Source organism: Polypterus senegalus, chromosome 2, assembly GCF_016835505.1.
Source record: "Polypterus senegalus isolate Bchr_013 chromosome 2, ASM1683550v1, whole genome shotgun sequence".
Taxonomy (NCBI): Eukaryota; Metazoa; Chordata; class Cladistia; order Polypteriformes; family Polypteridae; genus Polypterus; species Polypterus senegalus.
In genome coordinates, this window is record NC_053155.1 from 283,428,224 (window position 1) to 283,443,519 (window position 15,296).

At 35.9% G+C, this 15,296-nt stretch overlaps 1 protein-coding gene across 2 annotated transcripts in view; it reads right to left on the reverse strand.

Moving 5' to 3' along the window:
* The window catches only part of LOC120523954 (stromal interaction molecule 1-like), a 124,819-nt gene that overhangs the window by 100,022 nt on the left and 9,501 nt on the right, over nucleotides 1–15,296 (reverse strand). For both annotated transcript variants that reach the window (XM_039745700.1, XM_039745699.1), the window contains exon 2: nucleotides 12,241–12,356. In XM_039745700.1, the coding sequence (XP_039601634.1) occupies nucleotides 12,241–12,356 (116 nt within the window). The remainder of the gene's footprint in view (nucleotides 1–12,240; nucleotides 12,357–15,296) is intronic.

A 15,296-nucleotide genomic window follows, 5' to 3' on the forward strand; every position in this document is an offset into this window, starting at 1 on the left:
TAAACGGATGTCAATGTCACAGGTTAAGGCAGCTTTTTGTTTCTGCAGTTATATTTTTGAATAAAAGTGCAATTGCTGTGTTAGATTTGTACCTTTTGTGAAAGTATTGGTTTGATACTTCAGGTTTCATACATTATATAGTTTATGCCTACATTTTGTCATCTACTACTAGAATATAAAAAACGTTTCTGTTTTAACAATGTGTTTACACAGATTACTGTAGAAATGGAACAGACATGAAATGTGTGTGTTCCAAACAACAATCTATTATTTCCACTCTAACACTCCAGTTGACTCCCAGAAAATCAATCAAGGCATGAGCTGGGAGAAGTTTGTGCACGTTCTAAGTCGGTGGGGGGATGGAATAGCCGGCTGCTTGTAACCTGATTTTTATCAGCACATTTAGATGACAAAAGACGCTGGTGAAGAGCTGTGAACGATTTTAAGAAGCGATTTAAGGTGGGACGGATTTATGAGTTTTTTTGTAGGCTCTGGTAATTCTAGTGTTAATAAACTTGATGCTTAATCTTATTTAGGGTCACAGCATCAAACAACCCTACAAAAATGTATACAAATCATACAATGTACTGTATATTTTGGAATGCGGGAGACAAAAAATGAGTACATAGACAAAGACTCCATGCTAACATGAGTCAAGACTGCAAACTTGATACTAAGATTGCATGGTCTGGAACTTAGACTCAAGATTATGGAATTTTGAGGCAGAAACTGTAACTACTTGGTCTCCATGCTGCTTAGAGTTTTACTATTACTAGGTCTTTCCCATACACTCCAGGTATTGTTCTATAAAATTTCATTACTCCATTCAAGTAACAATGTAAAACAGTAAAATAATTCCTTTGAACCGATAACCTTCAGTAAAAACATATCAAGCGCAGAAGCAGTGCAAAACCCTCTCCATACAAAAACTCTGGATATAGCTACATGGATATGATGCTGTCCTTGAAATGTTTTTGATAAAGCCAAACAAAACCATCAAAATTCATGTAACTGTGTATATTTAGCCAACACTCTTTATGTAATTCTATTTGTGTTACCTGGGAAATTTCCTAAGACAACAGAAATTTTCCCAGCGCAGGAACTTTGTTTTTAGGAAGCAACGAGATTCTCTAAGATGTAGGCCTTGGGCCACTTTTAGGTACTGCATTCCCACTGCAAAACACCACCTATAACCTGTAATACCATGTGAATAGGTTAAAATGTTGACATCATTTTAATACTCAGCAGTACTGCCAAAACAATAAAACAAGGTGTTGTTAGTTTGTGTGCTGTATTTTATTGGAAATGCACTTATGGCTATTTCAGAGAATTGACTAAGGAATGAGTTAACGTTAAAAACCAAAGGACAGCTAAAATGCAAAAGACTACTTTTTAGCATTATTCATTAAATGATAAAATAATACTGTAATGAGCTTCACATTTAAAAATGGATGGCACCACTGCTTATCGTCAACAAATTGGTACCAGTAACTACATATGGCACGAGTTTAAACAGTGAGAATGCTACAAAGGTTTCTGAGTTTCTAAAAAATCCCTGGTTCCTGAAAATAGTTTGTGTGGTCAAAAAGTGCCTAATGGGCCTCAGTTATAGTACTGTTGGTTAACCAGATTATATCAGAAGTAATGTGCATCTAATGGGAGTACTTTCTGAAAACAATATTTGTGTTTTTTATTTATTTATTTAGTTACTTATAACCAGTGGCTAATGTTAGTTCACCAGAGCTCTTTACTTTTGAATATGCTACATATGATTGTCCATGAGGAAAGCATTCCTGCCACAGATCAATTCTTGTTTTTCCAAGTGAATGACTTTGCCTTTTGTTGATGGTCACTGGAATAATTAATTTTACAGGAAACTATTCTTTTGGATACAAAGTGTTAATTAGTAGAAATAATGGAAATTCTGGATTTAAATATCATTTAACTCTGTAGCACATCCTGCAAAATTGGTAGCTTCAATCAGATTGCAACAACACTCTGATGAGCAATCTTAAATTAGAGTTTTGGAGGTTTTAGATAAAAAGCAATAAACACATTAAATGGGCCTATTGCATGGAAATACCCAGCTCAGAGATGCAGGTAATTTATTGCAATCAATAAATAAACTTACACAATGAAAAAGAATTGTCAAAAAAAATCTAATTTTACAATGTACACTATGCACACATCACACAACAGTATCAAGTCAATTGAAAGAAACTCAGATGTGGCTTTTTACTTCATTCAATGAAGAATTTCCTTTCGAGTTTATAATCACTCATACATTCCCCCAACTTTGATGTTTAGAGACTGCACATTTATATGATCCATGCAATTAACTGAATTTTTCAAGCATTGTAAAGAAAAGAACAGGTGAAAAGAAATACTATTATGAACTACAGTATATGCAATGTCAACCCCTTCAATGTTCTGGCCGTGGAGGACCCCTTTAAGTGCACAAGCATTTAAACTGACTAAGGCATACTGCCGCTCCTGGCTTGTGTTGTACGCAGGGTCTAAAGTGGCTTTATGAACCAGAACGTAGTGGCATATTGTGGTCTGACCTTCAAAATGACACCCGCGTTCTCCACAATATTGCATGTGTTTTACCACCAAGGGAACAACTCACCATTGTTCCAAGCAAATGTATATAAGAACACTCGGCAGTCCAAGGGAAACAAACTCAGAAGGGAGTACTGTGTGTACCTAAGGATGCCACTTTATCCTCTGCTTCTAACCACTTTTCTAACCACTGAAAAAGCAACACATATGGTTTTAGCCTCAGTGTCTAGAACACACTAATATTTGTAGCACTTGGCAACTAGTACTTCATTGACCTGCACCAAATTTTTGTCCTTCCTCTTCCATTCTACTGCTGGCATTCACTTGCATAAAGCACCAAGCTCCATTTTTCTAAATAATTCTCAGCACTTAGTCAAAAAAATAGTAGTATTATTGGTAAATAAAAATAAAAAAAAAACACAAGTTGGCCAATTTTCTTTTTTTCTATAACATCACTAAGTTTTATTCAAAATAATTCAAAACATTTTTTGGATTTTGGGATACTCTATTGCAGGTGCGGTTTTAACCCCTAAATATTGAAATATCAAAATATCCTTGCTTATCAGATACCTTCTGCTCTAAAGGTATAATCCTGCAAAATATCAGCTTATTAACGAAAAGTGAAATAGGGTTTTTGTCAGTAGCTGAATGAGTCAGTCAACTTTGTATTTTATACTAGAAGATTACCCAGTGGCTTCGCAGCTGGCTTTGGCAGTACTCACACATGATGTCCATTTCTCCTATTGTAACTTTTGGATTTAGGCAATAATCTTTTTCAATGTTGTAATTGAATCCCTCCATATACAGACCCCGACACCTGCGTGACATGGTAGCCTGTGAACACTGCATCCGAGCCTGTGAGCCTTCTCTCTTGATCTGCTTCTGTCTCACTTTCTCTGTGTAACCTGACTGTTGTAGTCATACGTAATTTCCATTTCAAACGCGAGTGCATTATAATATGTTCTGTGGTCATACGTAATTTCCATTTCAAAAGCAAAAAGAATTTTATATATATATACATATACATATATACAGAGATAGAGAGATAGATATACCTAACTAAAACAAAATCCTCTATTTAAATCATCTATTCAAAACATTCTAGGTTGCTTACAAAGTAAATGGTACAGAATGTAGTATTCTTTGGGCTTCACATTGTATAACATCAAGAATTATTGAGGATATAAGATCAGATGATCATCATTTTCTCACTTAATCTGACCAACCATCATAAAAAAAATCAGTCCCTGTGATTTTGGCTACTGACTTTTTCCTGACAGGAAGCAGGTGGTGAAGCCCAGTGAAGACAACACTTCTAAGCTTTTTTGTTGAGCAAACCTTCCCATTATTTTACCTTTTATTTTGTTTCAACATATACAACTCTGAATTATTTTGGCCTATAATCAGATTTCCAATTAAACTCTTGATTTTGCAAGATATCAGTTCTGCCTATTCTGGAAAGGAACCAAAGACAGCCTAGCTGTGAACACCATTGCAGGCAGTGTGGTGTAGTGGTTAAGTCTTTGGTTGTCGGTTCAAAACCTACAACTGACATTACATGAACATGGTCAAGTGTCTTCACCTGCCTGTACTCCAAAACAAAACAGAAATGTAACCAATGATCTCTCAAATGTCAGAAGTCACATTAGATAAAGACATCAGCCAAATAAAACAATAATAATAATAGTTATAACTGACTTGCATTTCTTATGTCAAGCTTGCATTTTTACTCTATGGCTGTAGAATAATTGCCTTGGATGTAAATAATAATTCATTCGCTTATCATTTGTAAAAGAAATATCACCACAACACTGATTACATGTTATTTTCAGCTGCTTGTATTATTAATCTGGCCAAGAATTTTCACGTGATTTAAGCAGGAGCTTATACCTATTGTTGGAAAAAACTTTACTATTTTGCTACATATTAAAAAGTCATTTACTAAGAAACAAAACCATTTTCTTTTAATCACTTATATGGAAATATAAGATCGCCTGGCCAAGGCTATTTGGTCAGCAGACCTCTAACCAGCTATTCATTCTGGCAGGCAGATGAATATAAAGCAAGCTCTACACTCAGTTTTTTTTTTTTTGGGTTGTAAAGAATCTATATGTAATTAGGATTTGACTTCAGGTTGAAATTACTTTAACTTACAAAAATGATCAGATCAGGAATTTAGTTATGTATTAGGAAATTACATAAAGATCAATGTACTGCAGTGTCCAGGTAACAAATTAGTTGATCTGTATGTCATATTTATCTTGGAAATCTTCAAAACAAAGTGCTTTAGACTTGAAATAAGCCTCCCTTCAAATGTATGTATTTAAAGCGAAATTAGAGAACAAGAATAGAACTATACAGTAGGTAAGGCACAAAAAGTGCACACAGACACTTCAGTTCGCAAGCATTGGTACAAGAATGCAGTCACATTCACATTCAGAGCTATAGCGCATCTTTATGTGAAAACAGCAGAGAATGAAACTGAATAAAAAAAAAAAAACACAAAGCTTACCTTTACAAGTATCATAAATTACACCGGCTGTTAAAGACTGAAATCAAATGTATGTCTTTATTCTAAAATAGTAAGAAGAGCAGTTCACTTCTCAAAACAGAGTCATGCAGGATAGAACTCGTATCCTTTTTATTCCCAGTCAGCAGCTGATACCGTTGTGCCACCGAGGCAGTCATAGTAAATGAGTGTCACTGTGACACGCTAACGCGCCTTTCTGTTCTGCAGTTATATTCTGAATAAAAGCGCACTTGTTCTGTTATATTTGTACCTTTTATGAAAGTGTTTCTTTGATATTTGGACTTCACGCTTCACACATTATCCACTTCATGTCTACATTTTGTCAATTATTACTAAAACATGAAAAACGTTTCTGTTTTAACAATGTGTTTACTGTGCATAGATCGTTGTAGACACGGAACACACATGAAATGCAAGTGCTCCAAATGACGATATGGTATTTATAAAAGGTGTCATTTTGCTTGACTTCTCACTCTAACTGACACGCAAGTAAACTGACTCAAGCTGAGAAAACTGTGCGGGGTGGGGGGGATGTGATAATAGGCTGCTTGCTGTTTGGTGCTTATCCATACATTTACAAAACAAAGGACGCTGACGGAGAGGTGAGAAGCGATTTAAGGTGGGACGGATCTACGAGTTTTTTCGTAGGCTTTGGTAATTCTAGTGTTAAGCAATAAAAGTCAAAGTAAGTGCTATATTTATATAATTCTCAAGGGCTGAACAACTTTTGTCTTCTGTTACCACTTGTAAGGTGTTTGTAAGTGTGTTACTAGAGCGGAAAGCAGATTATGGACAAAACAGCCTATTTTTCTGGGAGCATGCATATTCTGCAAAATGCATGAAAAATGTAGGAAAGCAAGTTTATTTTGTTAATGAATAAAAATTCAATAAAAATAAAAGACAAAATTGTAGTGGTAGGCTATAAAAAAAAATCCTCTTACTTTTTTCTGATAAAAACAAATAAATATCCAGAGGTTAGTTTAAAAACAAAAGGAGACCGGGTATACATTACATTGAAGGAACTTTATACTACTGTGAGACTCAAAAAAAAAAAAAAAAGTCTGTTAAAATATATACAGTAAGAGAGGTCAGAATGCAATACTATACACTGAATTTTTAAATATATTTTATTTAAACGGCGTGTCACATTACTAGTCTACAATTCAACCCAACAAAATGAGATTTTGTCTTAAAACTCAGGGGAGAACGATGTCTACGTGACAACACCCAATAAGCGCTCCCTCAGAAGTATTAATGCATATAATACAGCTACAAAGAACAGGAAACACAAGTGTTTTGTCTAAAATTGTGCATTTTATATACACAACAAAAGCAAAAAGAAAAAAGGGCCACAGTTTGCAGCTGAACATGCTGCACTTATAAAACCTTCGCATGGGAACTGGCTCTGTCAGGTTGCATGTTATTGGATGTTAGAGAAAAGGGCGGACTTGCCATACTTTGGAAAAATGAAACTGCTTTGGAAAGTCGTTACTCGGTCTAATTTGACATAGCATGTGATTTCTAGTCATGTAGTACAACTTGCTTTGGTAACAACATTAGCAACAACAGTCTTTAAGTTAGGCAACTTCTCTAACTAGAACTCATGTAATGTTATAATGGCTTAAGATGTTTATTTTTATCAGCTACATTAGTGTGTCAACAGAAAGGAGCAAATTTCATATTTCTAAACATATTTCCAAAAAATATAATATTACAGAGAAATACCTTGGTTTTGTTAAAGCAAATGTTGCATATTGATATGCCATCCTGGAGAAGTTGGACTACCCATGCAACCTCTGTAGGGTCCAGGTATTGCCTCATGCTACCAGTAGTGACACTGACTGTAGCCAAATGGAAAACTAGTGAAAAAACAGCCAGAAAAGATGAGGAGGGAAAATGTCAGTGGCCTCCACCTGTTAAGCCATTCCTGTTTTGGAGCTGTCTCATTGTTGACCCTCTAGTGCACCTGTTGTTAATTTTATTAACACCAAAGCAAATGAAACTGATTAGCAACCCCCACTGCTACTTAACTGACCAGATCAATATCCCAGAAGTTTCACTGACTTGATGCTATACTCTCATTAAAAAGTGTTCCTTTAATTTTTTTTTGAGCAGTGTAGTTTAGATGAATTACATTTATACTTGGAATTAAAATGCTTACTCAACTGTTGCCACAGCCCCACACAATATGTTACAATAATGAAATCAGCAGAAAAGTGTATGTGGGAAGAAAAGGCATTTGCATTTCCACACGTGTGAATGTGGCTTTCCATGATGGAAATGCTCCAGTACTACATAATAAATGTATGAATATGACAACTTGTGAAACAAAACATGTACCTATTCAAATTTCAAGTTTTTTTTGATAGTTCTGTTGCCTGATTAGATAAATTTCCAATTAAAGTGTTATTTTGTGTTTGTACAATGTAATTTCTATGCATTGTTGATAAGTTAAATAACAGTTACAAATAATACAGTGGAACCTCGGTTCACGAACATCTTGGTACACGTACAACGGTCATAACTGGAACCTACTTACGTACATATATACGGCCATAGCCTGCAGCTCGGTCGCCGTGTGAGGCAGAGTTGCATCCCCCATCATCACGCCTCCCACGTAATTGAGTGCCTGCCCATATAAGGCCGTCCGTTAGCAGCAATCCAATAGACACGCTGCCGCTAATTATTCGCGGATGAAGGACTGTGCTTATGCAAACAAAGATGAGATGGTCAGGGATAGACTAGTGTTTGGCACAAACTCAGCGAAAGTGAGAGAGAAATTTAAGTGCCAGGTCCTAGCTAATATTAAATAAAGCCGTGAACATCGCAAGATCGCACGAGATAGCACAAGCACAGCTGAGAACCTTTGATGCATGTACTCCAAGCGGCTCACGTGAACTGACTGTGAACACAGTATGCAGAGAACAAGTAAGAGCTCTAAAGAGCGCTGAACAAAAAACACATTACACAATTGAGAAGGCAGCAAAAGAATATGAAGCGAGTGGCGCATACAGGCATATTCATAAGTGCAGCTACTGCGGAAACAAAGCATGGTGTAAACCTTAAGTTTAAATTAAGTTCATAGACACGCTGCCGCTTGTCATGCCTACGACGAATATGATATTCGTGAGATACAAGTTTAATGATAAAACGCAGGGTATAAATAAGACTTCTGATCACTTTGTAACAGAGTTAAAATTGCTGTAACGGAGTTAAAATTGGTGGTGGTGCAAAGCTTAAGTTTAAATTAAGTTCATAGACACGCTGCCGCTGGCGTTTGTCATGCCTAAGACGAATACCATATTCGTGAGATACAAGTTTAATGAGAGGACGCAGGGTATAAATGAGACTTTCAATCACTTTGTAACGGAGTTAAAATTGCTGGTGAAGGACTGTGCTTATGCTAACGAATAGAATAGGGTTATATAATAGGGATAGAATAGTGTTTATCAAACTCAGCAAAAGTGCGAGAGAACCTTATAAGTGCCGGGTCTGAGCTAACAATAAATGAAGGTGTGGACATCGCAAGATCGCACAAGATAGCACAAGCACAGCTGAAAACCTTCGATGCATGTACTCCGAGCAGCTCACGTGAACTGACTGTGAATGCAGTACGCAGACAACAAGCAAGAGCTCCAAAGAGCGATGAACAAAAAACGCATTACACAATTGAGACGGCAGCAATAGAATATGAAGCGACTGAAGCATACATGCATATTCATAAGTTCACCTAGTGCGGGGAAAAAAACACACAATGGAAAAAGTCAATGTCCAGCTAAAGGAAGACAGTGTAAAAAAATGTGGTAAATTGAACCACTTCACTAAAGTTTGCAGGACTGGGAAAGGTAAACCCGTGCATGCAGTGTGTGATGTCTCTGATAAAGAGGAAGACGAGCTGTTTATTGATGCAGTAAGAAAGGAACAACCCTCTGAAGCTGAAGAAGCCTTTGTAGACATATAAGTGGGAAAGCAAGGTGTAAAGCTTAAGTTTAAATTACGTTCATAGACACGCTGCCGCTAAATATTCGCAGGCAAATCCACAACTTAATACAGGGAATGCCTATTAAACATCTCAGATTCACGAGTACCGATTTGGGTAGTGATCACTTCAATGAATGAAACCTGTTATCTTTACAACAGTTGACAACGAAGATGAGATGGTCAGGGACAGACTAGACAAACACGGAATGTAACTTGATCCTCCAAATACGAACCTGATTGAAACAAATAATGATAATCAAATCCTTGATGACAGTAACACTCATAACAGTCACAAAACAATTACATTGACAACCATGTTACGTTATTTTTAAAATGTTTCCTTTTCTTTTTCATAACTTCTTTAACACACAACTTCTCTGCTGCGAAGCACAGGTATTTTGCTAGTTACCAATAAAACTAATTTCTTTCATTGACAAAATAACATGTAACAATGAAAAACAAACTTACAAACCGTTAGTGTTCATATGTAGCCAATCATAAGTATTGAACACAAATACTTACTAACACTAAGTTGCTTAATTTCAAAAATGATTATTAACCTTTCGTGGACACTCAGAACCAGCACAATGAAGAAAATTTCATTAAACTATTAAATCACTAAAAGTACTGTATTTTGAGCACAAAACCAAAAAAAGCAAAAAGTAAACTTCAAAAAGCAACAGCTCAAAACAACTGTGAAACACAATTTGCCTTAAGAAAGACAGTAAAGAGTTCCTAAATGTCAAAATATGATCATTTGATCAACAGATAAATCTGCTTCAACAATATCACAGAATCAACTGTCAAGAAAGCATTTTGAAATGTTGTCAGTCAATCAAAGTGGTGGGGTAAATTCTAGAAAATCTCTAGTTCTGGGTAAAAAATGTAGACACAAATTTGATGCCGATAAAAATGTTAATCCTGTAAGACAACAAACTTTAATTATACCAGATGTGTTACAATGATCCATACCAAACATCAAAAGTATACTAACTATAGTTAGTTATTTTGTTAAGGGCATTGATGAGTGCCAGTTTGCCAGTCTTTTGTAAAGCACCGCATGTAAAGCATAACAAAATCTGGACTTTTCTCCACTCAACTTTCCTTATACTGGCTCAGGTAAAGTAGATATAACTTCCTTTTGACTGATTATAATGAAACTTCATGTGTGTGTGTGTTTCTTACAAAATATCAATCACTTATCTTTGCTTTTAATGCAAGTTTATATGGCAAAGAACTGCTTCTGATAATCCAAACTGAAATTTCAAATCTGATTTTTTTTTGTGGTCAGTAATATACGCAACACTTCCAGTAACCTAATCAAGGTCAAATTTTACATCTAATAAGAAGCAACAATCACACTATATTTGAATTACTTACCTCTATTTATATAATGGTAGTAATGCATATGTAATAGTGCTGATAACTGTTAAGATATTTCCGGTTACCCGATTAAGGTGAAATTCTACATCTATGTGTTTCTTATCCTAACTAACAATGATAAAAAATTTCAATTATTTTTCTCTTCTTAAAATGCAATTTAACATGAAAAACTACTACACAAAATTTCAATTACTGTAATTGTTTCTTTAAACTATTTACCAGTTCATTTGAAATATTTTGAAATATGTTCAGGTAAAGTTCTACTTCCAGTTGACGTACGTTGCCCAAAAAGTTTATAGAAAACTAAGGCTTTGATATAACACCCACATGCCAAATTTTATTTATCTAGCACTAAGCATTCTGAAGTTATACACGCACAGCCATAATTGTAAAAACAGTCAAAATGTGTCCAGGAGAGCATGAAATGTGGAGATTCATTAAAATCTTGAGGTTCCATTTTTTCGCGATTACTATACTTTCTCTAAACTATATATATGAGAAGGTAAAAAGTAACACTTAAGACAAGTGTGTAGTGAGAAGCGTCTGTCATCGGAAATATCTCCAGTGACATATTCTCTATTTTGGTAATTTCTGGTTATTATTTATGCCCAAAATATCTACTTATTTACAATGCAGTGGCGTATTAACTATATAGAGAGTGTCTAGGTTCTGTCCCCAATAGCAAATATGAAAAATCACATTAACTCACATTAACTATTGATTGTTTCCTTCATGAAGTGATTAAAAATGACGTGAATGAAGGCTTGCTGACCAGTGAACATTCAGAATGCTCCCATACAAGGAGAGTACAGCAGATGAAGTTGCAGGTTCAGATCTACGCCGCTTGCAGTACAATTGTTAAAAGGAAAGTGCCCTTGGGTAGTTTCACCCCTGATAAAGAACATCCCATATGGGATAGTCAACAGTACCCTATTTAGTTTTCACAAAGCAACTTTTTCTCCCTTTCTTAAAAAGAAAAGGCGGCACATATTAACAGGAGAAATCAGTACTTGGGCAAACGAAAGGCAAAGGTCAGGGAATTTAACCATTGAAACCGGACATTTTTGTACATCCCTGGTTATTACAGATCAAGTATTTGATATTCAGTGGCTGAAAAGACTGCCACTGTCTCCGTTACCTGTTCTATCATTAGCTTCTCATTTACAATCCAATGAATGTCTATTTCATTTTTTTTCCCCTCCTTTTGGTTAGCCATGTGGTGGGTGCAGCAACATGCTGTAATCAGCACATGTGCCCAACCCCTCTCTCTCTCTAGGATCTTTAATGTGAAACACTGTGCAGCAGCTGAAGTGCAGATACTTACTGTAATTAAAGAAAAGGCTGAGCCACACAACATAAAATATAAATATCTTAAAAAACTGACATACAAAAAATGACAGCAAAGTCTACTCTATGGTATGGAAGTTCTGTGCTCCAGATCATTCCTTTCATAAAGCTGGTGGGTGCTCATAAAAGTCATTGAAATGACACACAGTATCCATGGATATACAGTACTTGGTATAGCAGTAGTGAAAATGCAGCCTTCACCCTGATAATAAGCAGATCTTCGCCCTTCAGACACAGCAACTTGAAGCCATTGATTGAATGTACTATAATAAGATGGTGGGCTGCTATATGCAGATGGTGCACTGCCACCAACATTTTTGAAAGTCTATTTTAAACTAGCAAATACTATAAATTACTATAAATTAATGTCTAGAAGTAAAAACAGCTTAAAGCGCAATAAACACAAAGCTGATGCAATAGATTAGTTTGATACTTACTCAATGGTGGCCCAAACAACACTGTATCAAGAGCTTTCAACTGTAGTTTTTGGACATGACTGCGATCAACCATTTTTAAAATAGACCCAGTCAGTGTAGCATTCTTCATAGCCAACCTACAATAACAATTTCACAATTAACAAGCATAGAAACTGTAAATCAGACTGCTGGAATGTAACAATTTACATAGAAAAGGACCTCTGTAAAATTACTACATCAATACAAAACATTAGCATGCTAAACTGTTTATATATAAAAAAAAAAAAGCAAGCAAATAAAATGATGTATATATTTATGTTATACACACAAAGTTCCTATAAAAAGTATTCAACCCCTTGAAAGTTTTCACTATTTATTGTTATACTACACTGAATGGATTTAACTTGGATTTTAGACAATAACCAACAGAAACAAGACTGTTTAATATTAAAAGTGAAAATAGACATCTGCAAATGGCCTTAATTAATTTTAAATATAAGACACAAAATAATTAATTTTATGGGTGAGAGAGAGAGAAAAGCATTCATGCCCCTTAACTTTTCTTCACATTCGGTTATGTAAAGTCTTATGCTAATATTACTCAGACAATACTGAATATCCAATATTAAAAAGGGAAAACAGAATTTTAGGAACTTTTGGTCTGCTGTAAAATGTGAAAAGATTTGGATGCTTTATGAAAGGCACTGTATAAGCAATGAACAATAAACAATGGAAAATACTTTTGAGTAAGGCATCCAAAACTTCTTAAATTCTATTTCTACTGTAGACATTTGTATGTGTTTTAAATGTTTGGCTTGTGCTTCAGCACAACTGGATGGCCAGACACAATGTTTGATTTAATAACAATTGTTCATTGGAATGGCCACTGACGAGTCCACCTCTGACCATCAGTATGGGCTATCCATAACTGAAGACCAAGTAAGAAGCCAACTGAGAAAGCTACACACTGGAAAAGCCACGAGACCAGATGGAGTCAGTCCTCAAGTTCTTAATGCCTGTGATGACCAACTTTGTCATATTCTCTGTCACCGGTTCAGTCTGTCTAAGGACACAGAAAGCACTGCTACTGTGGAAATATTCTGAATTGTTCTTGTTCCCATGAAGACACACGCCTCTTGACCTACTGACTATGGACCAGTGGCACTTAACATCTCACATCATGAGGACCTTTCAGAGACTAGTACTGGACTACAGAAGTCCACTTTTGGTAGACCACCTGGACCCACTGCAGTATCAGACACAGATTGCATTGAAGGATGCAATTATCTATCTGCTCCACAAGCCTTATTCTCAACTGGACAAAGCATGCAGCACTGTGAAGATTGTTACTCGATTTCTCCAGTGTCTTCAATGCCACCCGGGCATCCCTTTTTAGTAGTAAGCTCACAGATATGCAGGTAGATTAGCCTAACATGTCCAGGATAAAGAACTGTCAGGCAGTCCACAGTTTCCAGAATGCAATATTAATTTATTTATTTATTTTAAATATTACGGTTTACAGGTGTTCATAATGTATAATCTTAGTGAATTTATGAAACAATTTGGAAACTGGTTCAGTAGCATGAACAGAAGGGAAGCTAAGCAGTCAGCACTTTTGCTGAAGGGTAAGCCAAAAATGAATCCTCTATCTGATCATTGTACCCAGAAATAAAGCGACAGAGTCCAACTGCAGTGAACCTCTAGAGCTCCACAAATACAGCTTAAGCCAAATCTGATTGACAGTTAACCTGCCCCTAGACACACCCACAATGCATCCGGTCTGCAGAAACTGTTTGAGGTCCACAGCTGCATGAATGTGAAAATTGTTGAGTAAATCAAGTGACATACAGTAAAAGTATGCAATCTACTTGGCTGCTCAGCAGAGCTCCTGAATCGCAAAGGCATTTTACTTTATTGTAATGAATTCTGTAGACAAAATGGACTTTGCCGTAATGAGCTTTTTTTTTTAATACTACTTCTATAGGAAACTGGCCAGCACAAAAAAACAATAATGTAAACGAGGAATTTGTTAAAATTGAGTTTGTTCTAATAGAATTTGACCTGTATATAAACACTAAGAGCAACAACAGCTTTAAAACGCTGGTATATTCATCAAGTAGTTGCCCAACTATCATATTCATCAAATCGTTGCCCAACTATCATTTAAGCAAACAAGCTGTGGTATTCATAAAAATCAAAATAAAGGTGGAGATTCCCTCAATTTAACATCAAATTGGGTTTATAATCTTTGGGAGTTTCAGCATAGAGTTTCATGCTACCTAATTTATCTTAGCATGTGCATATTCTTAGTATATTCTGACATTTCTTGTCCAGTAACTGAAATATACTGCTTAAAATTCACACCTAATATAAAACCTCAAACATTATTATATATGTTCTGTTATATTACTGAATTTCAAGATAATTCATGGTATTTCTATTTAAAAAAACTCTTTAAAGATGTTTTTGTAAGCACATGCTTTCAAAGTCTGTTATTTCAGTGAACCACTCTGTTAACTTTATAACATCTATACTAATAAAAGGCAAAGCCCTCACTCACTCACTCACTTCTCCAACTTCCCGTGTAGGTAGAAGGCTGAAATTTGGCAGGCTCATTCCTTACAACTTACTTACAAAAGCTGGGCAGGTTTCATTTTGAAATTCTACGCATAATGGTCATAACTGGAATCTATTTTTTCGTCCATATACTATAATAGACGTCTGCTCGATGGCCGTGGGAGGCAAAGTTACGCCTCCCACATAATTTAATGCCTGCCCATATAAGGCCGTCAGTCAGCGGCAATCCAATAGAAACACTGCCGCTAAATATTCACAGGTGAAGGACTGTGTTTATGCAGATGAAGATGAGATGGTCAGGGTGATGTTTGGCACAAACTCAGCGAAACTGCAAGAGAAACTTTTAAGTGCCAGGTCTTAGCTAACATTAAATACAGCCGTGGGCATTGCATGTACATGCATGTACACCGAGCGGCTCACGTGAACTCACGCAGTGCACAGACAAAAAGCAACAGTTCCAAAAAGTGCTGAACAAAAATCGAATTACACAATTGAGAAGG